The sequence below is a fragment of the Schistocerca piceifrons genome, chromosome 2, assembly GCF_021461385.2.
Source record: "Schistocerca piceifrons isolate TAMUIC-IGC-003096 chromosome 2, iqSchPice1.1, whole genome shotgun sequence".
In the NCBI taxonomy this organism is placed as follows: domain Eukaryota; kingdom Metazoa; phylum Arthropoda; class Insecta; order Orthoptera; family Acrididae; genus Schistocerca; species Schistocerca piceifrons.
Genome location: NC_060139.1, coordinates 757,668,107 through 757,693,808, shown reverse-complemented (window position 1 = coordinate 757,693,808; position 25,702 = coordinate 757,668,107). Strand labels below are relative to the sequence as shown.

The 25,702-nt window shown below is 39.6% G+C and overlaps 1 protein-coding gene across 1 annotated transcript in view; it reads left to right on the top strand.

The window, feature by feature from the left end:
- The window catches only part of LOC124774974 (CKLF-like MARVEL transmembrane domain-containing protein 8), a 41,161-nt gene extending 35,237 nt beyond the window's left edge, over window positions 1-5,924 (top strand). The window contains exon 5 of the mRNA XM_047249711.1: window positions 4,188-5,924. Coding sequence (XP_047105667.1) covers window positions 4,188-4,325 — 138 coding nt within the window. The 3' untranslated portion in view covers window positions 4,326-5,924. The remainder of the gene's footprint in view (window positions 1-4,187) is intronic.
- The last annotated feature ends 19,778 nt before the right edge of the window (window positions 5,925-25,702 follow it).

Here is a 25,702-nt window from a genome sequence, read left to right as displayed (position 1 = left end):
CTGTCTTTGCATGCAGTAATGCCACTGGCAATCATAAACTGTGCCTTACTTGGCAAATCGAAAAAACCAAGAACATTTGGACGGCAGACATGTGATAAACCTTTGCCATTGTGGTACATGAATCAGTCCAAGACATGGATGAACGGTGCGGTGCCATCTTCAATGAGTGGTTCCAGGCAGTGTTTGTTCCAGCTGTAGAAAAATACATGGAGGAAAATGGACTTTGTCGAAAAGTGCTACTTCTTGTGGACAATGCTCCTCCTCCACCCAGATGATGTAAAAGATGAGGATACCAAAGTTGTTTTTCTCCCACCAAACATCACTTCTGTCAACCGATAGACCAAGATGTTCTTGAGGCAATGAAAAAACATTATAGACGCAAGTTACTTGACTACTTAATCGGTGCGATTGATGCTGAAGATGATTTTGTGTAAGCTCTTAAAAAACTGACGTTTTAAGTGTCATTCATTGGCTTGCTGAAGCTTGGAATCTAATTCCTCCAATTTCTCTCTTTAGATCTTGGAAAAAAACTCTTTGATCATAAGGCAACTCATCAGTGGTGGGAAGGAGGAGGCAACACTGAAACTCAAGCTGATGTGCCAGAAAGAGATGAAAATGATGTAATTTTAGTGAATTTACTGGAGAAGCCACCGTGTTGTGAAGATGCGAACTTCGAAGACATTGAAGAGTGGTTGGAAAATGGCTCTTTTGATTTGACTGAGGAAGAAATCGTCCAAATTGCAACTGACCAGAAAGTGTCAGAAGAATATGTCTCTGATGGCAAAACAAAGAAAAAGATTCAGCACACAGTCAGTTACGAAGCGATCCAAACCACCCAGGAGTACATCAGTGAACAGGAGGAGGCAGCTTATCCCAAAATCATTTGTTTCCAACGTTGGAAATATGTTGCGGCAAAAAAAGTTTCTCAAGTCAAAAACAAAAAACATTAGACTTTTCTACCAAAAAGTAAATTCTAATGGAATGCTGGAGGTATGATGATTAAATTGCTCTGTTAAAGAGTGATATGGATAGTGACGAGTAAGAAAACAGCTTCCATGATCGAAATGCAGGCAGCAAGGCGGGCTGTGCCATTTTTTTGGTGAAAATGTGCCAGTGGTATGGAAAGGCCAAACAAGTCTTCAGAGTGGATCCAATTTGGTGATCATAAATGGGGGGAACCAAATATTTAGGCATGGAACTAATGTTTTCTATATTGAATACTGGCTGAGAAGCATACTGCTGCCTGGGTATTCAGTTTGCCAATTTTCCATTAGAAACTGAAAAAGAAAGGAAAAAAGAAAGTGTAGGTAATATCTCGCACAGTTTCTGTCACTGGGTGTAGCTGCTTCGCAAGTCTACAACACAATTTTGTAAACGTCTCTATGGCAAAGCCTCTTCATAGCTCTGTTGATGGTTATTTCTGCAGACAGCCATTCGAGTTTCGCAGTTGAAAGCTGTTAACAGCAGTGCCAGGTGTCTGGGATTTCCTTAAGTTGACTAGACTGTAGGAGTGTCTTAATAGTAAAGAATAAATATTAAAGCATCATGCATCCCAGTGTTCATGATGTCATATCTCATGAACTGTGTGTTGTACAATGCTATATGTGTGCAGGTACATTCAGCAGCATACATTGATACTGCCTGCAAAATGTCTTGCAAACACATACAATGCAGCAGTTTTTCATGCATATGAGATGTTTGACATCACATCTCCTGAAGTTCTCACCCTGACAGAGATTGTTGCCAGACAATAAAGGATGTGTGTACAGAGTTGGTTGATATTGGTCTCATGGTTTAGGAGATGTGCGCCCCCCCTCTTCCATGCGCGCACACACACAGACAATACAAACACACACACACACACACACACACACACACACACACACACACACATTTCAAGCTTTCGCAGCCCAAGGTTGCTTCATCAGGAAAGAGGGAAGGAGAGGGAAAGACGATAGGTTGTGGGTTTTAAGGGAGAGGGTAAGGAGTCATTCCAATCCCGGGAGCGGAAAGACTTACCTTAAGGGGGAAAAAGGACAGGTATACACTTGCGATCTGGTAGCACACACACACACACACACACACACACACACACACACACACACACACACACACACACACACACACACATCCATCCGCACATTTACAGACACAGGCTAGGGCCAGCATTAGTGTTGTCAATGCTTTGTTACCATAATTCCACTACACAGCTGTCTAGTTTCATCAAGAAACAAGTGACAGTATGTTTCTGGCAATCTACAGATCGTTCCATTGACATATGGCATGTGCTAGAGATTTCTATTGCACACTGAGTCCTTCAGTCAGCTTTAGGATGTATCCAGATCTTTGTGTCAGACATGATATTCATTTTTCGCAATCTTTGTGATTAATCGTATTAAACTGAGTAATTGTGAACTATGTTTTGGTGTTTGTTAAAAAATTAACTCTAATGGCATCCCAGAATATTATTTAAGGTAGATTTGCTAACAGCACATCAGGTTGTAGCAAAGGTTAACTGTAATTTTGCAGTCTTGAGTGGGCAGGAATGACCAGTTTTACTATACATTGCCTGTACCACTTTCTGCAGACTTCAGGCTAGACTGAGAAATGCTTATGGGGACTTAGTCCATGAGGGGATCTTGCAGCCATGCTAACCCCATTTTGAGATACAGGTGCAGAACCAGACAGGATAAACAGTCAGATGCTAAAACATATAAAGAAAGAGAGGAAAACAGCATTAAAATTTTCAGTTGTATATGGTAGAAAGAACATCTCCCAGATGTTGGGAAAATGTCATTGTTTGAACACTGGAATTGAGTGAAAGTGAAAAAGGCATCACTGAATAATTATGGATCAATCTGTCAGAGAAACTAAATTACATTTCCTGGGAACAAAGCAGTAAAGGGAACTGTTTGTCAGTGAAACTGCTCCTGTGTTGTTTTAACTTATTACAAGATCTATGTTTAAAAAAAGTAAGTAATCCAAACCTGCAAACCTGGAAAAAAATATATTATAAGGGAAAGAGACCCATTTCAAGCAATAGAACAGACAATTGAAATATAGTGGAGGAACCATAGATTAGGAGCTGGTAACTGTAAGAGTAAATGATACATAGGTAACTGATGTGTGCAATATTGCAGAATTTAACTGGACTTTCACATCTTTTTTTTTATGGCCAGTAAGTGCTGCAAAGGGTTACCCAAAAGCAGCCATTCCATTATTGTTCAGTAACATACAAATGACCCTCACTACACCATAAGTACTAATGTTCACTATATAATCTGTTTACTCTCTTTAATCTGTTTAGTGGAAAAAGTGCCCTTCACTGCAAAAAATGTCCCACAGGAGCCACTAGCACAGTGTTCCCACACATTAACCTCACCACCGAAAACTGACGTATCAACATTGTAAGTAAAAGATAGATTGCTACTTATTGTAAGGATGACATGTTAAGTTGCAGACAGCACACTTAAGACACTTTTACATAAGCTTTCAGCCACAGCTTTCATCAGAAAAGACACTCATTGATTCACACAAGCAAGCACACCTCATGCTCACATGACCGGCTGGTCCGGGTTGCTGGAGATGACCTTCATTTGTGCGCGAGGTGTGCTAGCTTGTGAGAATGAATGTGTGCATTTCTCTCTCTCTCTCTCTCTCTCTCTCTCTCTCTCTCTCTCTCTCTCTCTCCGTGTCCGTGTCCGAAAGCTAATGTTTATCTTTCAGTTGTGCCTATCTGCAACTTGATGTGTCATCTTTGTTGTAAGTAGCACTCTATCTTTTCCTTAAATTGTTGATATTCCAACTTGGATGTTCCATTGTTTGAAACCTAACATATCATTTTCACCAGAATAGCACCTTAAATATTTGCATTCTGTGTCTACCAGCTATTTTATTTGACCTATGGCATTAATTTATCTCGGTATAAAGATCTTAAGCTTAGTGGAAAATCATATTTTTCCTTTACTACACCATTATTGCCAATAAAGGACCCTGTGATCAGAAGGGCAGTTTGAGCGAGTAATTTGAAAAATAGAGATAAATAATATGGCTGTAAAAATAAAATAAATACATTAATAAATATGTTTTGCACCAGCCTTTAAATTTGCAGCATATTTTAATTCTTAAAGAGAGTAATAAAATGTCTCAATATAATTTTCAGTAATATATCCTCTTGAAATTTACAGTTTTTTGGGTTTGCTGCGATGGTTGCATATGGAGTTGATGCATATCTGAAGTTTGTGGCAGTACGATCTGGTAGCATAGCTCAAGGTCAACGAACTGTTCAGAAGACCACAAGCACAGTAACGTCCCCTGCATATTAAAATTACTGAAAGTTTAAAAGACTTTACAACCTCTGTATGAAGTGTACTGTTATATCAAATGCCTTATTTAACCAGTTTCTATTAATGTTTAACGCATTTCACTCATGTGTTTTGTACTGAATTATACATATAATTGTTGCAATGTATTTAGATACCAGATTTTTTGTGTACCTGGTGTCATAGTGATTGCTAAGATAGTACTGGTTACACTAGAATAATTGTATATTTTTGTATGCTAGTTCAGCTGTTGTATTTGTTGGATATAATGTGACTAATTGTTGAACTTTGTAAACTGATATTTTATTGCTAGTTGTTTCTGGACCAATCAGCCCACCAAAAATGTTCATAAAGTTTTCTCTGGCAACTTTTTGAAGATTATCCATGTTAGTAGACAAGCAATGATAAAAACTGTAGCAGTAGGCTTGATACATTGTTTGCTGACTGCCCTTAACATCAAAAATGGTTTTAAACAACACGTCCACTAGTCAGTGTAAAGATAATATTCACAAGCCTTTTTGTTATCACAAGCGTTTTATACTTAACTGGAAAATACCATGTCTTATTAGAACTGAACTTCTTGAAAATATTTCCACGTAACTGTAAAATATTCAGTAATACTTTGCTAGTGTTCGGCATAAATTGAATGTTTATTAGCAGTAGTTGTTGTGGGAAACTGTTGTAGTGAATGCTGGACATTCCACACAAAAAGGAACAAATACTTTACATTAATGGTAAAACCTTGTTTAATTTAAATATTCATAAACTAATCAGGTTTTATAGCCTATTTTAGAAATATTTGTGTACTATTCAGGAGCAGTTTTTGCTCCTTCAGATATTTGTAACATGTAACATTTGTTGTTCTATTCTCCTAATGAGAACTTTTACCTTTTTTCTGTTAATAATTGCTCATGCAGAAGTTCATATGTCATTTAATAATTGAATCTCAAATCACTTCTTTAATCACTGTATTGTGTAAAAGTGTACAGTTGTCAGAAATATATTTTCAGTTAACATTTTCGGCAGGCAGATAAATTTGATTATGCTGTCCTTGAATGGCACTTGTAGTTACTCATTCATTGTAAAAAATAATGGAAATTTCCTATAGTGTATTGATTCATGGAGCACAGTAACACACAATGGAAAATGTCATTTACACTAGCTTTCAAGTACTAGCTCTTTTTGCAGCAATACTGCACACACACACATACACAACAAAATCCACACAAACCCAAATGCACACTTTCATGGCTGAGCCTTGCTGTGGCCATAAGAGTGCATTTTGGGTGCCTGTGTGTTTGTGTTTGGGAATGTGTATACTATAGCTGGAAAAAGAGCTAGTGCCTGAAAGCTAGTGTGAATGTTGTTTTGTGTTACTGTGCTTCATGCATCTATCCACTATAGGTGAGTGGTTGCCTTACACTTATTTTATGTATTCTTCAGTGTTCTAGTTTTTTTATGAAATTTTGCTGGTTTTAGATGAAAGTTGACTACGCAAGTAATATTAGTCAGAAGAGTAGGTATCAATAGTTGGCAATTTATGTACTCCTTATTTTCTTGTGTATGTGTTCGTATTGTACCATAATATACCCTTTATCAGCTTTCTGCAGTATGTTCAGAACATGAAACTGTTCCCACCAAAGCAACGAGATTAAAGCACCAGAACGTAGCTGTGTAGTAAAAATTAAAATCTACTTGTCTGAATGTGATTTGACGTAATGAACAGAGCAGTTTCCTGTTCAAATAACTGTTCTTTGCCACTTAAGATGCAGAAGGAAGTTTGAGCTGTGGTCAAGAAAGATGAACTGATATTTTATGCTTGCTTCAGAGTAAAAAGCTACCACTTTTGTTAAAATTTTAGCACTTAATTTGAATATACAGCAACAGTTCCTTCTTTTGAGTTCTCTGAGGGAAGAAAACGATAAAGAGTTGTTAACCATATTCTTCATTGCTCTGTTGTCTTGAAAGCAAAAGCTTTTTCTTAAGATATATTTGCTGTACCATGTTTGTTCAAATCCATGAAAAGTGGACCCAAATTGAACAGTAATTCTGATCAATATGTATGGAAAATGTTTTGTAAAAATTTACGTCATAATTTCAAGATGTACCTTAGTAAACATAGTTGATGATAAATTGTTTTTCAGAACACAAATTACTACTACTACTACTACTACTACTACTACTACTTGGGGGGGGGGGGGAGGGGGGGGGGAGATTATCTGGGAGGCATAAGAAAGAACTGGAAAAGGAAAGGATTGTTGAGAATATACATCTATAAAACTAACTCTCTCTCTCTCTCTCTCTCTCTCTCTCTCTCTCTCTCTCTCTCTCTCTCTCTCTCGTGTTGTCATTGATTCTGACAAGCAGCTGCACAATTTCCAAGCTCTGAATTTGTTTCATTCAGCCACTGCTTGTCACTTTTACATTAACTGATGCTCTCTCTGCAATTAGTGATTAAATAGCTTTTATCCACAAGCATATAAGATTATTCGTGGTGTATCATAACCCCCAGGTATAATATGTTTACAGTTTGTATTATTGTCTTTGTGGACTGGCTGTATGTTAGATACTAAGTTCAAAAGAACATATCTGGACAACAGCATATCATATAACTAATCATAATAAGTGTTAACTACACGTGTAAAGAGTAGTGTTGGCACATTAGAAATGCCTTTAGTCTCCTTAAGGAGGATTGAGTCTGACACATTGTATGTCATGTAGTAGTTTGTGTGTATGTATGTCTGTGTCAAAGTACAACTACAATAGATTGTGTACGTTAACTAATATGCTAGCTGTTGTAAAATGTGTTATATGTATGTCCGCATGAAGACAATACAGGCAGCTACATTTACATATTAGAAATTTGGGACCATTGTTGATCAAAGTTTATAAGGTTGTTCGTAGAGCAGTAAAAGTTGTATTCTCTTTACATAAAGACCATCTTCTGTTGTGTTAATAACTTATTGCTTGCCATTTTAAAGTTTATATAGAAGTTGTGATTTTTGAGGATTTGTTGTTGAACTTTATTAATAGTTTTGTGACTAGTAACATTGATAAATACAGTAAATTATAACAATGGGATATTTTCATTTTTACATTATGTATAATATCCTAGAATAGGAATCAGCTTGCAAACCTTCTTTGCCTAATGATATCCATTAGTGCAAACCATTACAACAGTGTATTGGTACCAGGTTGGGGGAGGGGGTGGGGGCGAGAGCACAGTAGAACAAGTTGACTGCCATGAGGTTGCTGGTAGCGACAGCAGAGCCATTACACGTGATGCCGTGGTGTTGTGATTAAACATCTACCAATTTGGATTCAACATGTTAAAGGGTGTTACTTTTGACATAACATCTGAACTACTGCTTCATTTGTTTGCCTGGCAAAAATTGATTACTAGTCAAAAGTCTGAACTTCTGCATGTAAAATGAAGAAAGTGGAGTGTTTAAGTTATTTAACTAACTTTCTCTGTAAAAAAAAACTACCAGGAATAGCAAATACCCCTAGAGCATGTGACCTGTGGACATGACAGCACCTTTGAACAACATAAAATGAATCTGATTGACAGTTTCTTTTAAGCAGATTAGTTTCAGTTGCCAGTTACACAAAAATCGGGTAATTTTAACTTCTTATGAGCCTGCAATATAAGAGTCTAATGTGGAAATCCCTTCTCAGTATTTTATGGTTTACACGAAACATCTAGTCCATGGAGATATTTGTTTTTCTGGGATTAATTGTACTGAATGTGACCTTGCTGATGGACCATGAACAAAATTATGCTGTAGGAGAGAAATGCTGTGTCCAACATGAGGACAAGTGGTATAGTGTAAAAGGCTTTAAATATTGCACATTAGTTTTGAAAAATATTGAATACTGAAGTTAGAAGGCATGCTTGAGAAATTTCTGTTGTATCAGAAGTACCTACAGAATTTGTGCACTATTAAGTAACTTGTCTTGGTAATTTAGTTTGTTTGGTCGAGGTAGCACTGCTATGAGTGCAGTAAATGCAGAAATAGTTTAAGTTAATAGTAAAGACAAAATATAAGATATGATACCACCTCACATGAGAATTGCGGAACTGCAATTAAAAGTGCTGATGAAAGACAGAAGTGCTAAAGATATGAGCTTCTAGACCACTGGTCAGAATAGTTACTTGGAATTTCATTGTCATTTGGAGACCTGACAAATATTTTGACTACATTTGCAAAGATTATGAAACTGGACAAAACATTTACTATAAAATCAGAGGGACTGCTGAAAATAGGCAGTCAAATAAATGACATACCATAACATGAGAATGTAGTTTGTTCCGGTGTCATTCTTGGACAAGTGTTACCACATGTATGTCTGTTTACTCACACTTTTGGTAACTTCCTCAAGTGCCACAATAGTGAGTTAGTCTATTAATAGGCCAAGTTGTACTTTGATATGATGTTGGTCGAATTATGCGGAGAAGACGATCATGGAGTTATGCTAATAGAGATTGTTCCTGGGATGGAACAACGAGATTATTAGTGATATTGAGAAGCATCCTTGGTGTATCCGTTGGCCTGTGAACAAGCTGTGGCATATTTCAAATCATTAAGAAATCTCCAATTGCCTCATTAAGAAATTCATCTGGTGGCAGAAGCAAACAAATGTGGTATTCAAGTGAATTTAATTCATCAGTGCTACCCATTCATGACATCAGTCACAGAATCTCAGCGACACTGAGCGGTTCATTATTCCTCTGCAACAACTTAATAATATGCAATATACATGCATTGTCTGTAAGGAAGACAGCTACCATTCACATATTTTCAGATCAATAAGAGCTGCAGGTATGTTCAGAAATTGTGCAAATAATTCCAGAAATTTCTGCAGCTGTTACATTCCATATATTCAGTGTTCCACTGTACAGGCAGTCTTGGTGGTAATCGATGGCTGACCAACAGCCTCCACAGTTTCTCTCACTCTTCTCTTCAGGGATGGCACAGTTAACGTTATTGAATGCTCAAGCAGTAGGGCTTGAGACTTGGAGGAGTAAACAAGATGTGGCCAAAAGTGTTCTCAAAAATGAAGTGAACTAAGGGACTTGAATGTCAGGTTACAAATTCAGCATTTTAATGGTTTACTACCTATTCTGGTTGTAGAGGCGTATGTTGCAAATATGCATTGATTTAAGGAGGGTATGGAGTTGAAATGACCAGTGACTGGTATTACAAGCACTCTTCATGCATTAGTTCAAATATCTTTGAAATTCATTTTCATGTGGACAAATACTGAAATTCAGTGAAGGATATAAGGTTATCAGGTTGGACATCAATTTTATTTTTTTAAACTTTTAGTAACAGAAATACTCATATCTTGGCAAATGTTCTTAAAATGCAAAATTTGTGAAATTCTTTCATGTATACCTTTCTTAAGAGTGGCTTTTCCTGTACTATTCTTCCTTAGGCATCTCTTTCTCTGTATTGAGTGCGCAATATACCCATAACAGGCGGTCTACTGTGTGATCACCGTCTCCGCATGTATAAGAAGTGCTTGGGGCTACCCTGAACTGTAGGTAGTAAGATATTAATTTTCTGTGCCCAGTTAAGTGTTGTAAGATTATATGACTGCAGTAAAGTGTTATCCAAGCATAAATTGTTTTTCCATCTGTTTTGTATGACTGTTGCATTTTCTTCAGAATGAGGCAATATTGTCAACAACAGAGGTAATGATTAATTGTACAGAGATGGCGCAGGTAGGACACAATAACAATAATATACTAGTGTATTGCTAATCAGTGTGAAAAACTGATATTTACAGATTTAAGAAGCATACAGTGGGGGGTTTTTGTAGTCATTGCACTGGAAAAAGCTTACAAAATATTTAATTAAAATATTCAAGTACATTTTCACGATCATTAAATTTTCCTTTATTGGCGTATCACAGTGTACTAATCTCATCATAAAAGAGAGCATTCAGGGATGTGGAATTAATCAAGTTACACATTTAGCAGCTTCTGTCCACACAGTATAGCACCGCTACTATTTTTCAGCGATACGGAGTGAAACAGCAGTGCTGCCACAGCTGTTGCAAGTAGGCTGTACATACGAGATGGTGCAGAGTTGAACAGGAACCAGCGATTGTGAGAGACACAGCAAAAAGGCCAGCTGATCACGGCGACGGGAGGCCAGTTGCCACGCCTTCTGGCTGCCACCTTGTTTTGGTGTATGTGGGTGGAAGTGATTCCTCGGCACAAGTGGCTACCGAACTGTATAAACACTTACGCACGTATCAACCACAAGGAGGGTCCACACGGTTACAAGGTGAAATGTTTTTGAAAACTGCCACCACAAGACTTGGGCTCCACCACCAACAAGCCAACTTCTGGGTGCAAGTCCAGAAGAATTGACTTTTTGACTGGGGCGGTGCAGCCGCCCATCCACCAATACTTGTGTAGCCAAATTGACGCTATACAGCTCCACTTGTAAGAGCAGACACCACCACTGAGGCAGTCTTCCTTTTCAAGAATCAGAAGTCAAGAAATACTGCATCTATCTGACTGCCTTGATTCCAAGCCATCAGTACTTCCTGTAAGAAAAGTGTAGTACGCATGTATTGCCCTGGGCTGCAGAGTCGCAATACTGTGGTGTACATACCGCTGCGGATGTCCTGTGTCACCATTCCAGCTCAGTCAGCTGCTGGCTGCCTGTTGTCTCAGTACCATTGGTCTTGCACTGTCAGCATGTGCTGATGTGCATTGTTACTATGGAATGGTGCTATTAGAGCCGTAGCCTGTTTTTTAAATAAAGTGAATGGCTGGGCTGTTAGTGCCGGCCGAGGTGGCCGTGTGGTTCTAGGCGCTGCAGTCTGGAACCGCGAGACGGCTACGGTCGCAGGTTTGAATCCTGCTTCGGGCATGGATGTGTGTGATATCCTTAGGTTAGTTAGGTTTAACTAGTTCTAAGTTCTAGGGGACTAATGACCTCAGAAGTTGAGTCCCATAGTGCTCAGAACCATTTTTTTGGGCTGTTAGTAATGATTTCTTGAGCTACTAGTGGACAACATTCTGATGTCCACCCACCACCTCAACTGAAACCTAACACTTTGAGGCCACCTACCTTGGGCATCTACAGTAGAAAAGCAGTATGAGAGTACCCACTTTGCAGTGTTTACAATGTAATAGCTAATTCTGGCCACCTTACCCTACAGCTTTAGCACATTTCTCAGATACTTATGTGAAAATATTTCTCACTGTGTGTGTTTTGGTACTATGTGACATTGTTAAGTTGATCTCATATAATCCACTCCTCTTGAAAAGCGAACCTCCGTTCCTCCTCATCTCCCTCCTCCATAAGTTGTGTTATTTTAGAAATTGTCGAGATAAATAACACTGTGATACGTTCTCTAGAAGAAAAACAAGCTGAAATACACCGTTAAGAAATAACAGAAAACATGTTTACTTTTGGGCTTTAATATTCTGTCTTCAGTGGCAGTGCTCATATCCCTATATCTGGGGATTCCCCATACAGTAAACTCTAGAATATCTTTTGTGTATTATCTGCAGCCTATTTCCCTCACTTCTTTTTGCTGCTGAAGTAACTAAAAGCTTTACAGAAAACCTCAGTTCGCTTGTAAGTTCGTAAGTCATACTGCAGTTGGCGCGAAAACTATAATGAGCCAACAATCACGTGAGAAATCACTGTTTTGTTAGTGATAGATATGACAAGATATCCTGTGAAAGATTACTAAAAGTCTTTTGTGAAAACTACTTAGAACAGAAAATTCAGAACCACACTCATGATGTAAATATATTAGATCTAATGCCAACAAATAAGCTTGACCTTTTTGAGGATGTCAGCACGAAACTGGTATGTCATCATGAGGCAGTAGTGACAACAATGATTATCAGAGTACAGAGGGCAACTAAAACAAGTATAAAGATATATATGCTAAACAAATTAGATAAAAAAAAAAACAGTAGTGTCATATCTCAATGAGGAACTTGAAACTTCAAGCACAGGACAGGACCATACAGAGGAACAATGGATTAAGTTTAAAAGAATAGTTGAGCAGCCCAGATACAAAAGCCGCTAAACGCATTTTTCGTCGATTGTGAGTTGTCTGTATGTATATATTTTCAGCGCCTACACGATGTAACAGGTTTCAGGGTGCACAACCCGCTATAAACCGTTGAAAACGGCTGTAGAGAACCGTGTTCGGTTGCAAATGCCGCCAACTGCACGTTGTCTTTGGGTGCAAAGCACGCTAAATGTCTAATGTTTGCAAAACCTGCGAAGTTCAACAGGCATGACGGTCGCCATGCCATCTCCTGATGCAAAGCACGCCAACTGACATGAGACTTAACAGCCTGGACATTCACAGCTTCCTTTTTTTTTTTTTTTTTTGTCAATATTAGAACGGATATTTTTCTTATTCAGAGTTAGGTTGGCTGCGCTGTAGCGAACGTTTACGCAACAATGAAGCTCTCACTGCCGATGCATTGCTGGTACGCAGAGTTCAGCTGATCGGCCTCTGTTTGTTGGCGTATTTGCAAGAGTTTTGAAGAAAATTAGTGATTTTGTCGACGGTTTAAATACAGAAGATGGAGCTAACGAAGCGGGAGTAATTGAGATACTAGGAATAGTGCGAGAAGTCGAACCTGCCGTAATAGTCGCAACTGACCAGAATGAGACCTAGGTCGTCGGTCCCTCCCGGAGAAGGAAGAGATGTCCTGATCAGTGGAAGAGAAATGTTTCCAAAACAGAAAGGTAGAACATGAAAAGCATTATTAAAGCAACGTTATGCAATGAAAACTGTTGACATAAATTGTTATGACATAACATCAATAATTTCGTGGTCAATCTGTGCTCTCCCCTACCAGTGGCCTAGTCCGGCCGATTTAAAGGACAATTCCTGCAAAACAGAAACTGGTAGACATCTGGCAACAAAGGAAGAGCGTAGTACGTAACGAAACTAAAGTAATTTTATGTTAAATGCAACAGATCTCGTAGGGAGCAGCGCGGAGTGCACGCAATCGCGCGTAATTCTGCTATGCAAAAAAATTTCAGCAAAGAAAACGGCCCAACACCAGTCACAGCGAGTGTATAACTTTCAGAAGCCAAACTTGGCGATGTTAGTAAGTCTTTGGAGCTCCACTTCGGCGAAGACTGGACGAGCAACCACAAACAGATATTCTACACTGAGGCGTTCGACGAGCAGGATAGCAATCTAATAGTTGCTCCTGCCGCTGGCAGTCCTGAGAATGAGGAAGAAGCTGGAAGCGATTCTGAGTTTATGGACAGTACTGAGGTCGATGTGACTTAAAAGCCACTTGCAGCCAGTTTCATTTTCTGGAGTTTGTTAATCGCTGTTTTAACTAAGATGCAACTTTCCGTTAGTTTTTTCATCTTTTAAAATTTTTTCGATGCTTTACTAAGATCTAAAAGCTTATTTTGTTTTCTACAACATCTTGTAATGTCGAAAGTACGATGCTTTTTTTTTTTTTTTTTTTTTTTTTTTTTTTTTTTTTTTTTTTTTTTTTTTTACTAATGCTCAATATTCGTTTTTATTCCCTTTTTGACGTGAAATAATTCAGTTTTCCCCGGTAAAATAATGTCACTTTCGTATTTTTATATACCAATTTTGCAGAATTATCAGACTGCTCTTTGAAATAAAGCGTAATTCTGTTTATATGTGCAATAATTAAATTCTGTGTTTCCTAACATTTCACCGAATGGCAAGTTTTCTAACTGAATGTTTGTTTAATAATTGGAGCGATACGTTTGAAAAACCTGCTAACTGCAGTAATCGGGTGTAAAAGCCACTAAGGCAATATTTCCCTTAAGATTTAAATGTGTGAAACATAGTCCCAGATTTCAACCATTAACACTGAGCAATTAATTACTTTTTTATTTATTTTTAAAACAGAAATGAAGTCTTTACCTTTAATAGTTTGGGCGGGATGAGTTTTTCGCGATTATCTCGGTTTCGCTTATGCTGTCGTAAGCGGATTTTGCATCTGGGCTACTCAGCTGACCGACCTTGCAGCAGAGTGGTGGAAGCAGAGCTATCGTTTTGCAGCCTCGTTCCCAGAAACAGTCACGGTTCTCTGGTTTGCAGCAGAGTGGAAGGCCTGAACAAGAGACTCAGATGATTCTGCGTCGGTATCGGATGCAAATTTCCCGACCTCCGATATGAGGTGGCGGAGTGTAGAGTTCTTAATAAGTCAGACATGCACTACACGCTGGAAGCAGCTATTACAGCAGCGGAGTACGTGTGGGTTCTTAATCCCCTCACAGGCCCGCTAAGATGCATTCGGAGTCCAGAGAGAGTAGGATTTATCACGAAAGATCGAAGAAATAAAATGTTAACGTAGTATTGGAGCGCACGCCACTTAAATTGTCATGTGGCCGGAGACTTTTCACAGCCAGCAGTTAGTAGTGATGGACGAGCCATCTGCTACAACAGGGCTTAACAACTGGCCGGTTTTGAGCGCGAGTACTCGCGTCTGCTCAGGCACGTGCTCGCGAGCAGGTGCAAGGTCGCGGAGTAGAGGGGAGGGAGGGGAAATGCGCGCGCACGTTTGAATGTGATCTCGCGTTCTTGGCAGATTTAACTAGCCATCTGAATGCTTTGAACATTTCACTACAAGGTAAAGATCTGCTAATTACTCATTTCATAGATCGAATACGAGCTTTTCAAATGGAATTGACACTTTGGGTGAGTCAGCTGGAAACAGGAAACCTAGCTCATTTCCCTAAATTATCATCCATGCAAGATGTTCACAAAGACTGTGAATGTTATTCACATAGTTTAGTTGATCAGCACTTTCAAGATCTGACAGCACTAGACAGTGATTTTGATCTATTCTCTCCATATTCAGTCCGCAGCTCGTGGTCGTGCGGTAGCGTTCTCGCTTCCCACGCCCGGGTTCCCGGGTTCGATTCCTGGCGGGGTCAGGGATTTTCTCTGCCTCATGATGACTGGGTGTTGTGTGATGTCCTTAGGTTAGTTAGGCTTAAGTAGTTCTAAGTTCTATGGGACTGATGACCATAGATGTAAAGTCCCATAGTGCTCAGGGCCATCTGAACCAATTGAACTCTCCATATTCAGCGAATATTTAAGAGATTCGTCCTGAGCTGCAGCAAGAAATTATGGACCTGCAGTGTGACAGAGAATACAGAGACAAATTTCAGAACAAGAAAAACATTTTGGAATTCTACAGATACTTCCCTCAGGATAGATTTCCTCGTTTGCACAAACTGGTGGCTACAATAATATCAATGTTCGGTTCCACGTATGTTTGTGAACAACTGTTCTCTGCAATGAAATGAAATAATGCGCGCCTGAGAAACGCATTGTCTGATCGAAATTAAACTGCACGCTGCGCCTAAAATGCACAAGAACAATTACTCCGAACATAGACACAATTGTAAAGGGCAAAAAGTACAAGATAACCGAGAATCCCACACTTCAGTGACACCTTTTATTGTGTAACAGTTCACAAATTAATGCGAATGTAGAGGCATACACTAAGCTAATAAAATTATGTGGCATGTGTACATTCTCCTTTATTTGTTCATTTGTCACAGTAATAATTCGTGAGTGATATCCCTGCAGATGGCCACGGATTTACATTGACTGGCGGCAGCCGATGTGTGCCCCACGTGACTTTCCCCACTCTTCGCTCTGGTCCGGTAGTGGGGGTAGCGTGCTCGCGCTGCTCAGTGCTCGCACCTTGCTGCTCACAGCTTGCTCCGCGAGCACGTATGTTGTGAAGCCCTGTGCTACAATGTTGCTAGCCTGTGCGTTAGCTGCACTCCATTCGGCAGTCAGCTACTGACTGCTGACTATTAACATTACGTAAGCATACAAGAAAGGTGATTAAGAACAATGATTTACGCCTTTCTGAGGAAGGCCATGTCAGCAAAATGTGTGCCTTTAAAATATGGGGCTTTATAAAATGTGTAGCGTAGAAAAATAACAACGAATAGCATTTAGGATGAACAGTGACAACAATAATAGACGGATTTGCATTGTCAGTCGTTTCCGTCGATCAATGCAAGAAAATACCGTGATGAGTAGTTGTGATAAAGAGCGGCACTTTTATTTCTCTTTCGCGTCTGAAATCGCAAAATTCATTATCTTGTGATGTTTTGCACAGTAAAATTCACAAGCAAGAAACGTAGCGGAAAGCGTATATATATCTAGTGATGCAGCCTGGACCAGTGGTAGCTTTTGACCATCCTCAAATATGTTCTGCAATACGTGTGATTAATGGCGAAAACTGCGGCGCATTTACGAGCATTTATCTCACCCTTTCGAACCCGAAGGATACGTTCACCTTGTGCTGACTTGCAAACTCTAGTCACAATTATTTATTAGTGGTTGCAGAGTAAATATTTGCACATATGAAATTTATCCCTGTCATTCTTTTAAGTAACTAAAGCAAACGTCTGAGCAATGTACACGTTCAGTATGTTTTCGGCACCTATCTAAAAGAATCTTATTTCAGAAAATATAAAAAAGGTCTTTCATACGCTCAAAATCATTATTAAAAAAAATCTCGCTTATATCAAATAATTTATGATTGCCATCGATATTGTTTCTGTTGTATATACCGTAATTATTACCATACATAATATGAAACAAGTTTACACTTATTGTTTGTTGAGGCTAATTGTGGAGAAAGTGAGGACATATTTTGATAATTTTCCCAAGATAAATTTTTGAAGAAGATATTACACTGGTATCCAGAATTAAAGCAACAAACAGAAATTGTGCAAAGTTGCGTTTATTTTGCCACAAAACAGTGTGAACAGGTGATAGTAAAGTATAAACAATGTTAAAGATACAAAACGTAAACAACTGCAACATGCGTAATGGTAGACAAATATGTTCTTCGTTTTTCCCAAATTGACGGATTTAGACACACATTCTGACAGCTGGTTAATGTTCTCAGTATGGGGTGTGACCACCTCTAGCATCAGTATATGCCAAAGATTGGGCATGCTGCAAATGATGTCATCGCTCTCATGTTGAGGCAGTAACGCCCATTCTTCCTGCAGAGCTGGAGAGGGGTTGCTGAATGCTAACGTGATGCAACCTGAGTCCTAGTGTATCTGAGACTTGCTCTAAGGGATTCAAACCGGGGGGGGGGGGGGGGGGGGGTGAGCAGGCCATGCCACACGTGTAAATTCTTCCATTTCCAAGAAAATGTCAACCACCTGTGCTCTATGAGGCTGAACATTATCGTCCATCAGTAGGAAGCCTGGGCCCACAGGACCTCGTAACAACCCCACATGAAGTCCCAAATTGTCCACAGCTCGTGCTCTAGTGGCTAGCGTTGCTGCTTCTGGATCACGGGGTCCCGGGTTCGATTCCTGGCTGGGTTGGGGATTTTCTCTGTCCGGGGACTGGGTGTTTGTGTTGTCCTCATCATCATCATCATCATTCGTGAGTGTGGCTAGATTGGACTGTGAAAAAACTGGACTGTGTAAAAATTTGAACTTTGTACAGGCACTGATGACCACGCAGTTGAGCACCAACAAATCAAACATCATCATGAGGTTCCAAGATCTCATTATGATACCTGACAGCAGTTAAACCTTGCTGATTCAACCATTAAGTACATGAAGAGATGTTTGAGTGGTCAACATAATCGTTTGGGTCCTGAAATTGTGTTCCACATTCCCTCCAGATAAGTATCCGCCGAGAATCACTGTCAAATCCAATTTGGGACTCACCTGTGGAAAGAACATTGGTCCACTGTTTGACCATCTACGTGACATGTTGACGGCTCCAATATAGATGTTCCCTTCTGTGAAGTCGCGTCAGAGGGACACATACAGCAGGTATCCGACAATAAAGGCCACTCTGCAGAAGCCTTCTGTACTCTGTTTACCGAGACAACACGTCCAGTGGGTGCTGTGAGGTCATATGCCAGCTGCTGTGCAGAACTAGGCGGTACTGTTGTTCCCTTACGGCCAAATAACAGCCCTCTCTTTCTGATATCACACATGGGCGGCCGTGCTCTGGTTTTTGGGATACAGTTCCGGTCTCAGTGAACTTTTGCCACCTCTGTAAAACAACAGAACGATTCACATTAAGCCACTGGGCCACATCAGTTTGCGACCGTCCTGCTTTCATTCTTCATATGTCCATCCTCTGCAGAGAAGTATCTCTCTTTTGTAGAACAGAAATGGAGAAAGGAGGAGTTGCCACATTCATCAGGACCTGCTATAAATTTAAGAACATAGACATTCATAAATTTTGCCTAGAACAGCATACGGAAGCATGTGCAACAGAAGCAGAATTTCACAAAAAAAATCCTTCATAATATTAAGTGTATATCGAGCACCTGCACGTAACTTTAATCTGTTCATAAACCACCTTGAAGCTGTATTGGCCCATTTAACAACCAAAAACAAAGAAATAGTGCTTGCTGGTGATTTCAATGTAGATTTCCTTAAAGACTCTCCCAATAAGAACTTATTTGAGTTAGTAACACTATCATTCAACTTAATTCCCACTGTAAAGTTCCCCACTAGGGTAGCCAATTGGTCACAAACAGCCATTGATAACATCCTTATAGAAAAGTCCAACAAACAAAATTATATTACAAAACCAATAGTCAATGGCCTCTCAGACCATGACCTGCAGTTCCTTCTGTTAAATGTTAATACTGAACAGGATACAAAATCTGTTAAATCTGAGCTCAAGAGGGTAATCAATAAGCCAAAAATAGATTATTTTAGGACACTCCTCAGAGACATTCACTGGACTGATGTTTACAGTGCTCATGGCATGAATGAAAAATATAACACATTTGCTAGTAAAGTGCTTACGTTACATGAGCGCTGTTTTCCCCACAGAACTAGCCAAGGTTAGAGCAAAGTCTACAAAGAAGCCATGGATTACTCAAGGAATAGGGGTATCTTGTAAAACAAAAAGAATACTGTTTCTGTCAATCCGAAACAGTTCTGATGTTGATGCTATAGCACATTACAAGAAATACCACAAAATATTAAAGACTGTAATACGGACATCAAAGCAAATATATTACAAGGAAAGATAGTCATATCAGATAACAAAATAAAGACAATATGGGATATAGTGAAGGAGGAGAGTCTGCAGCTCGTGGTCGTGTGGTAGCGTTCTCGCTTCCTGCGCCCAGGTTCCCGGGTTCGATTCCCGGCGGGGTCAGGGATTTTCTCTGCCTCGTGATGACTGTGTGTTGTGTGATGTCCTTAGGTTAGTTAGGTTTAAGTAGTTCTAAGTTCTAGGGGACTGATGACCATAGATGTTAAGTCCCATAGTGCTCAGAGCCATTTGAAGGAGGAGACCGGTAGAACCAGACATGAAGAGGGACAAATAGCATTACGAGTAAATGATACATTGGTGACAGATGTGTATAGTGTTGCAGAGCTTTTTAACAAACATTTTATAACTGTTACTGAAAAAATGGGGTTGTCAGGTTCTGTAGATGCTGCTATGGAATACCTCAGACCAGACATTTTAAGTAACTTCCATAATATGAATTTGACCCTCACTAACTCAGCAGAAGTAATGTCCACCATAAAATCTTTAAAATCAAAAACATCTAGTGGGTATGATGAAACATCAACAAAGTTAATTAAAGAACGTGATTCTGAGTTAAGTAACATATTAAGCTATCTGTGTAACCAGTTGTTTATCAGTGGAATATTTCCTGGATGGTTGAAATATGCTTAAGTTAAGCCACTGTTTAAGAAGTGAGATAAGGAAATAGCATCAAATTTCCATCCAATTTCACTTTCGCCAGCATTCTCAAAAGTTTTAGAAAAAGTACTGTACAATCGGCTTTATAATGATCTTATCTCAAATAACATACTGTCAAAGTCACAGTTCGGATTTCTAAAGGCTTCTGATATTTCAAAGGCTATCTACACTTACAGTGAAAATGTGCTTAATTCATTAGGCAAAAAATTGCAGGCAACTGGTATATTTTGTGATCTGTCAAAGGCATTTGACTGTGTAAATCACAATATCCTTTTAAGTAAATTAGAATGTTATAGAGTAACAGGAAATGCGGCAAAATGGTTCAAATCTTATATCCCTGGCAGGAAACAAAGGGTGTTATTAGGAAAGAGACATGTATTAAGGTATCAAGCATCGTCCAACTGGGAACTAATTACATGTGGAGTCCCACAAGGTTCCATTTTAGGGCCCTTACTTTTTCTTGTGTATATCAATGCCCTTTCATCAGTTACATTACCGGATGCCAAGCTCGTTTTGTTTGCCGATGATACAAACATTGCAATAAATAGCAAATCAAGTCTAGTCTTAAAAAGATTGGCTAATAAAATATTTGAGGACATTAATCACTGGTTCTGAGCCAATTCTTTGTCACTAAACTTGAAAAAACACACTAAATGCAGTTCAGAACTTGTAAGGTGTGTCCCACGAGTACATGCCTAACATATGATGACAAGCAGATGGAAGAAGTGGACAGTGTTAAATTCTTGGGATTACAGCTTGATAATAAATTCCACTGAGAGGAGCACACCACAGAACTGCTGAAGCGTCTTAACAAACCTCTATTTGCAATGCAAATTGTGTCAGACATAGGGAATATAAAAATGAAAAAGCTGGCATATTATGCTTACTTTCATTCCACAATGTCATATGGGATTATTTTTTGGGGCAATTCACCCAGCCAAGCTACAGTTTTCCAGGCACAAAAACGTGAAGTAAGAATTATATGTCGTTTGAACTCAAGAACATCCTGCAGAATCCTGTTTAGGGAACTTGGGATACTAACTACTGCTTTCCAATATATTTATTCCTTAATATAATTGGTAATTAAAAATATATCACTTTTTCAAACCAACAGCTCAATTCTTGAAATCCATACTAGACACAAGAATAATCTTCACAAGGCTTTGAAGTCACTTTCTATTGTAGAAAAAGGTATGCATTATTCAGGAACACAGATTTTCAATAAATTGCCAGCAGCCATAAAAAGCTTAACATGCAATGAAATTCAGATTAAGAGAAGCCTAAAGGATTTATTGGTGGCTAACCCCTTCTACTCCATTAATGAATTTCTCAGAAGAACCAACTGATTTGTGTGTATATATGTATATAAGTACAATATAACTTGTGCACAATTTCAGTGCAGTAATGTGTTCATTGTAAATAAGTGTGTATGTGTGTGTGTGTGTGTGTGTGTGTAAGTACAATCTAACTTCTGCACCAGCTCAGTGCAGTAATGTCTTAATTGTAAATAAGTATTTAGTAGTTGTATTACACGTTTATTACCACATAAATAAATAAAAAACTTTTTTTTAAATTCAGTGCATTAGTATTTGTAAAATGATTCTTTCATACAGCGTTCATTAGAAAATGACGACCATGCCACTTGGGACCTGTGGAATGGTACATTAGCTTAATTGTTTGAGTTGTAAATATTTGTCATGTGTTGTTGTTTTTCTGACATGTCCTACATCCTGGAGGACCTCCTCACTACGGATCAATTGTAATAAAAGTAAATCTAATCTAATGTAAACTAATCTTAAGTCATACAAATAGCTGGGTGTAACATTCTTCAGAGGTATGAATTGGAATGAGCACATAGGCTCTGTCCTGGGTAAAGCAGTCGGTAGACTTCGGTTTATTTGTAGAATACAAGGGAAATACAGTGAGTCCATAAAGAAGATTTCTTACAAATCGCCAGTGGAATCCATTCTAGAATATCGCTCAAGTGCGTGAGACCTGTACTAAATAGGACTAACAGGAGAAACAGAATGTCCACAGAGAACAGCAGGACGAATTGTTGCAGTTTTGTTTGATCTGTTTAGAATGCCACAGATATGCTGAAGAAACTGAACAGGCAGGCTGTTGAAGATAGAAGTGAACTATCATGGGAAAGCTTACTTACAAAGTTTCAAGAACCAGCTTTAAATGTTGAGTCTTGCAATATACACTGCCGCAAAAGAAAAATTAGTACATCTGGAATGACCATGTCGATTTTGATCCGATGACGGCGTATGGCACATGTGGGGTAGTAGGTGTCAACCAAGTGAGTTTGAAAGAGGTCAACTTGAGGCCTTCCAAGTAGTGGAATGGTCCTTTTGAAATCCTGCCACACAAGTTGGACGTGCTGTGTCATTTGTGCAAAGATGCTGGTATCAGTGTCAAGCGAATATTCTTACACCTGTAGATGAGGTTCTGGGCACCAACCAGGATTATATGGGCAGATAAGAGGGCTTGTGAGCCCAAGCATGTCAACATGAATTGCTGGAAACCTGTTATTAGTAGCCGGACTATGGGCATACACACCTCTAGCCCATCTTCCACTCATGCCACAGCACCAACTTGCATGGCTCGACTAGTGCTGTCAGAGAATCACTGGAAGTTGGAAGTAGTGGGCCAAGAGGGTTTTGAGCCATTTTTGTGGGTTGCATACATTCAGGAGCAAACATAAAATCAGGGACAAATTATCCCCTCCACTTAACATATTGTTATGCTAATTGATTTATGACCTCCTGGGCATTAATTTATGATGACCTGGATATAATCTGTCCTTCTGAGAAATCCCCACCAACCCCCCTCCTCCTACCTCTAGGCAAATGGACTCTTTTTTGTCCCCTCCTCCAGTTCAGTTCTGAGCCACTTTTCCCCCTCCTGGGAATCCACCAGCCCTTCTGTCTGTCATCTCCCCCATTTCCCCCTTTCCCTCCCCCATCTGGAAACCGGCGAGAAAAAGACTCAGCTATCCTAAGCTGTTGGTATGGAGGGACATAAGATAATTTATTTTCTTTATTTTGGGTGTTATCCTGTTGGAAATTGCCGAAAAAAGCTCAGCTCCACGCCTCCCCTCCCCCACCCGGAAAAATGGCAGTAATGCTCAGTCTATGCTGAGTTGTTGCACTGGAATAATCTCAAGGTACAAAATTGAAATCAGTGTCAGTTGTATTGCAGAGGATACATTGTGTATAAAATTCAATTTTCAGGGGTTGGATCTCTTTATTTGGTGGGAAAAACCCACCACTCTATGGTGTTGGAAGGTACAAGTGTTGTAAAACACTTCAACCATCCACCTTTCAAAAAGTAATTAAATTCACAAATAAACAACTTTTTTCCAATCACGCATGCAATACCGCCATGAAATTGACATCAACATCAACCTAAAACACTCTACAGATCGCGCCGAATATATCTGCCAAAACAGCTTTTTTATGGTAAACCATACATACTGCCAAAAAATGTTGGTTAAAAACACTGTCACACACACACACACACACGCACACACACACACACACACAGATATATATATATATATATATATATATATATATATATATATATATAATACAGATTATAATCGTGTCCCACTCTTAATTGCACTGCTACAGATTGGCAGGAATAACTTTGTGTGGTGCCGGGGCTAGCAGTGTATTTAACACTAAATTCTTCTAGAATCTTCATATGGAAATGATGTTCTAAGCCCCCCTTTTCTCACTCTGACTTTTGCTGTTGCGCATGGATTAAGAAGAAACGTGAACTGACTGTAATCGACCCTGCAAGTGGAGTAGAAAAGAGTTTGGCACCTGCAATAATTTAATTTGATAGAAATTAATTTGATAAAGGAAAGTTTCATTAACATAGTGAGAAATGAAAGGGTTGCTTTATCGATCCACAGAACCAAATTTCTGTCCAAAATAACAATTTGATTTATTATGACTAAACTCAAACTAATAAACAAAAACACATGAAACATTTACAATACGTCAAATTGGATACTCAAATAAATGCTGTGAAGGTGAAGTTGTCCATAAACTAGATTGTGACATTTATGACCAAGTTGTATGTGGAGCCAATTCCTTGCAACTCAAATCTTAAGAGAAACACCCAGCCAACCCAACATAAACTGCTGCTACAGTAGTGACACATTGAACACCCAAGACAGAACCATGTTAGAAAAGGCGGGAACAGGCGCGCTCTGCTGAGATCTGATTGCCACATAGAAAAATTCCCTGATTTGCCGGTGCTGCGGACATAAGTTACTAAGCTGTCTTCTTAACTGCAAGGACACGATCTGGCATACCGGAGGCGATGGCTGGTTGCTTTGGCGTCCCGTCGTGGTAATGGTAATGTCGCGAGTATAGCACGAAACAAATTCTCCTGGTCTGGTTGTTCCAGACTAAAGACTTCCTAGCAACACAAATACGCCTCTGAGGGAGACAAAGAAGGTTCGCTACTCAATCACTGACAGTAGAGTGAGTGATTTTAACAAGCGAAGACATACAGTAACTCCGATACAGTCAACTTTAGCCAAAACTGCTTAAGATGGACAACATAGGCCGCTTGTATGCAGAACGCTCGATTGCCAACTGTACTCAGAAATTTATGTTGAAGTTGAATCTTCAGAAACTTCGTCAAACAGTTACAATTAAATGAAAGTATATTAGACAGCCAACGGAAAGCAGGCTGTCCAGAGCAGCGAGAGCTCAGTCTTGTAACCTACTCTGACCAAAAGGTGAGAGCCTACTCTCTGAAGAGCACCTGTACAAGCCGATCACAGAATATTCCCGTCCCCAAGACAGTGGCTGTGGTTAAAACATGCCAATCAGCAAGTCGAAAACCGGCGGAAAATTCCACTCTATTGCCGAAGCACTACCATTCCACCAATGAAGATACTTGGCGCCACTTTCTGCGCCGATTTTGCTACGTCACGGAGCTATCCCCTGAGCAAGCCAATCACAGTTATGATTTTGCAGAAAACGCGGGAATTTGCCCGCCAAGACTGCCTGGGAACACAAGTCGTTCCCACACTTAACTGGTAGCCCATCAGAAAGTGTTTTCACTAAGTTTCTTTGAAGTAACGGAATCTCTAGCCCCAGCCGCTCCTTCAGGCCCCTGTGGGCGTGTCCCCCCGCTCTTATGACAATGTCGGCATCTAGAAAGCATCCACTCGAGTCCCTCACACCTGTCGGCATAACCCTTTTAATATCAGCAGACTCCGCCTGTCACCGGACCATCCGGGTGACGAGAGACGCTGCATGGGAAGTCCGCATGTGAAGGAATAGCAACTTTTCACCGCATGCAATTAGAGAGGAAAATCGAATTACTCAGAGTAAGACAGAAAATATGAGAGGGGGCTCATGCCACCTCTCAATTTATCGCAAATGGTTCAAATGGCTCTGAGCACTATGCGACTTAACTTCTGAGGTCATCAGTCACCTAGAACTTAGAACTACTTAAACCTAACTAAACTAAGGACATCACACACATCCATGCCTGAGGCAGGAATCGAACCTGTGACCGGAGCGGTCGCTTGGCTCCAGACTGTAGCGCCTAGAACTGCACGGCCACTCCAGCAGGCAAAAACTTATCACAAAAAAACCCGTCTATACATATCCAAA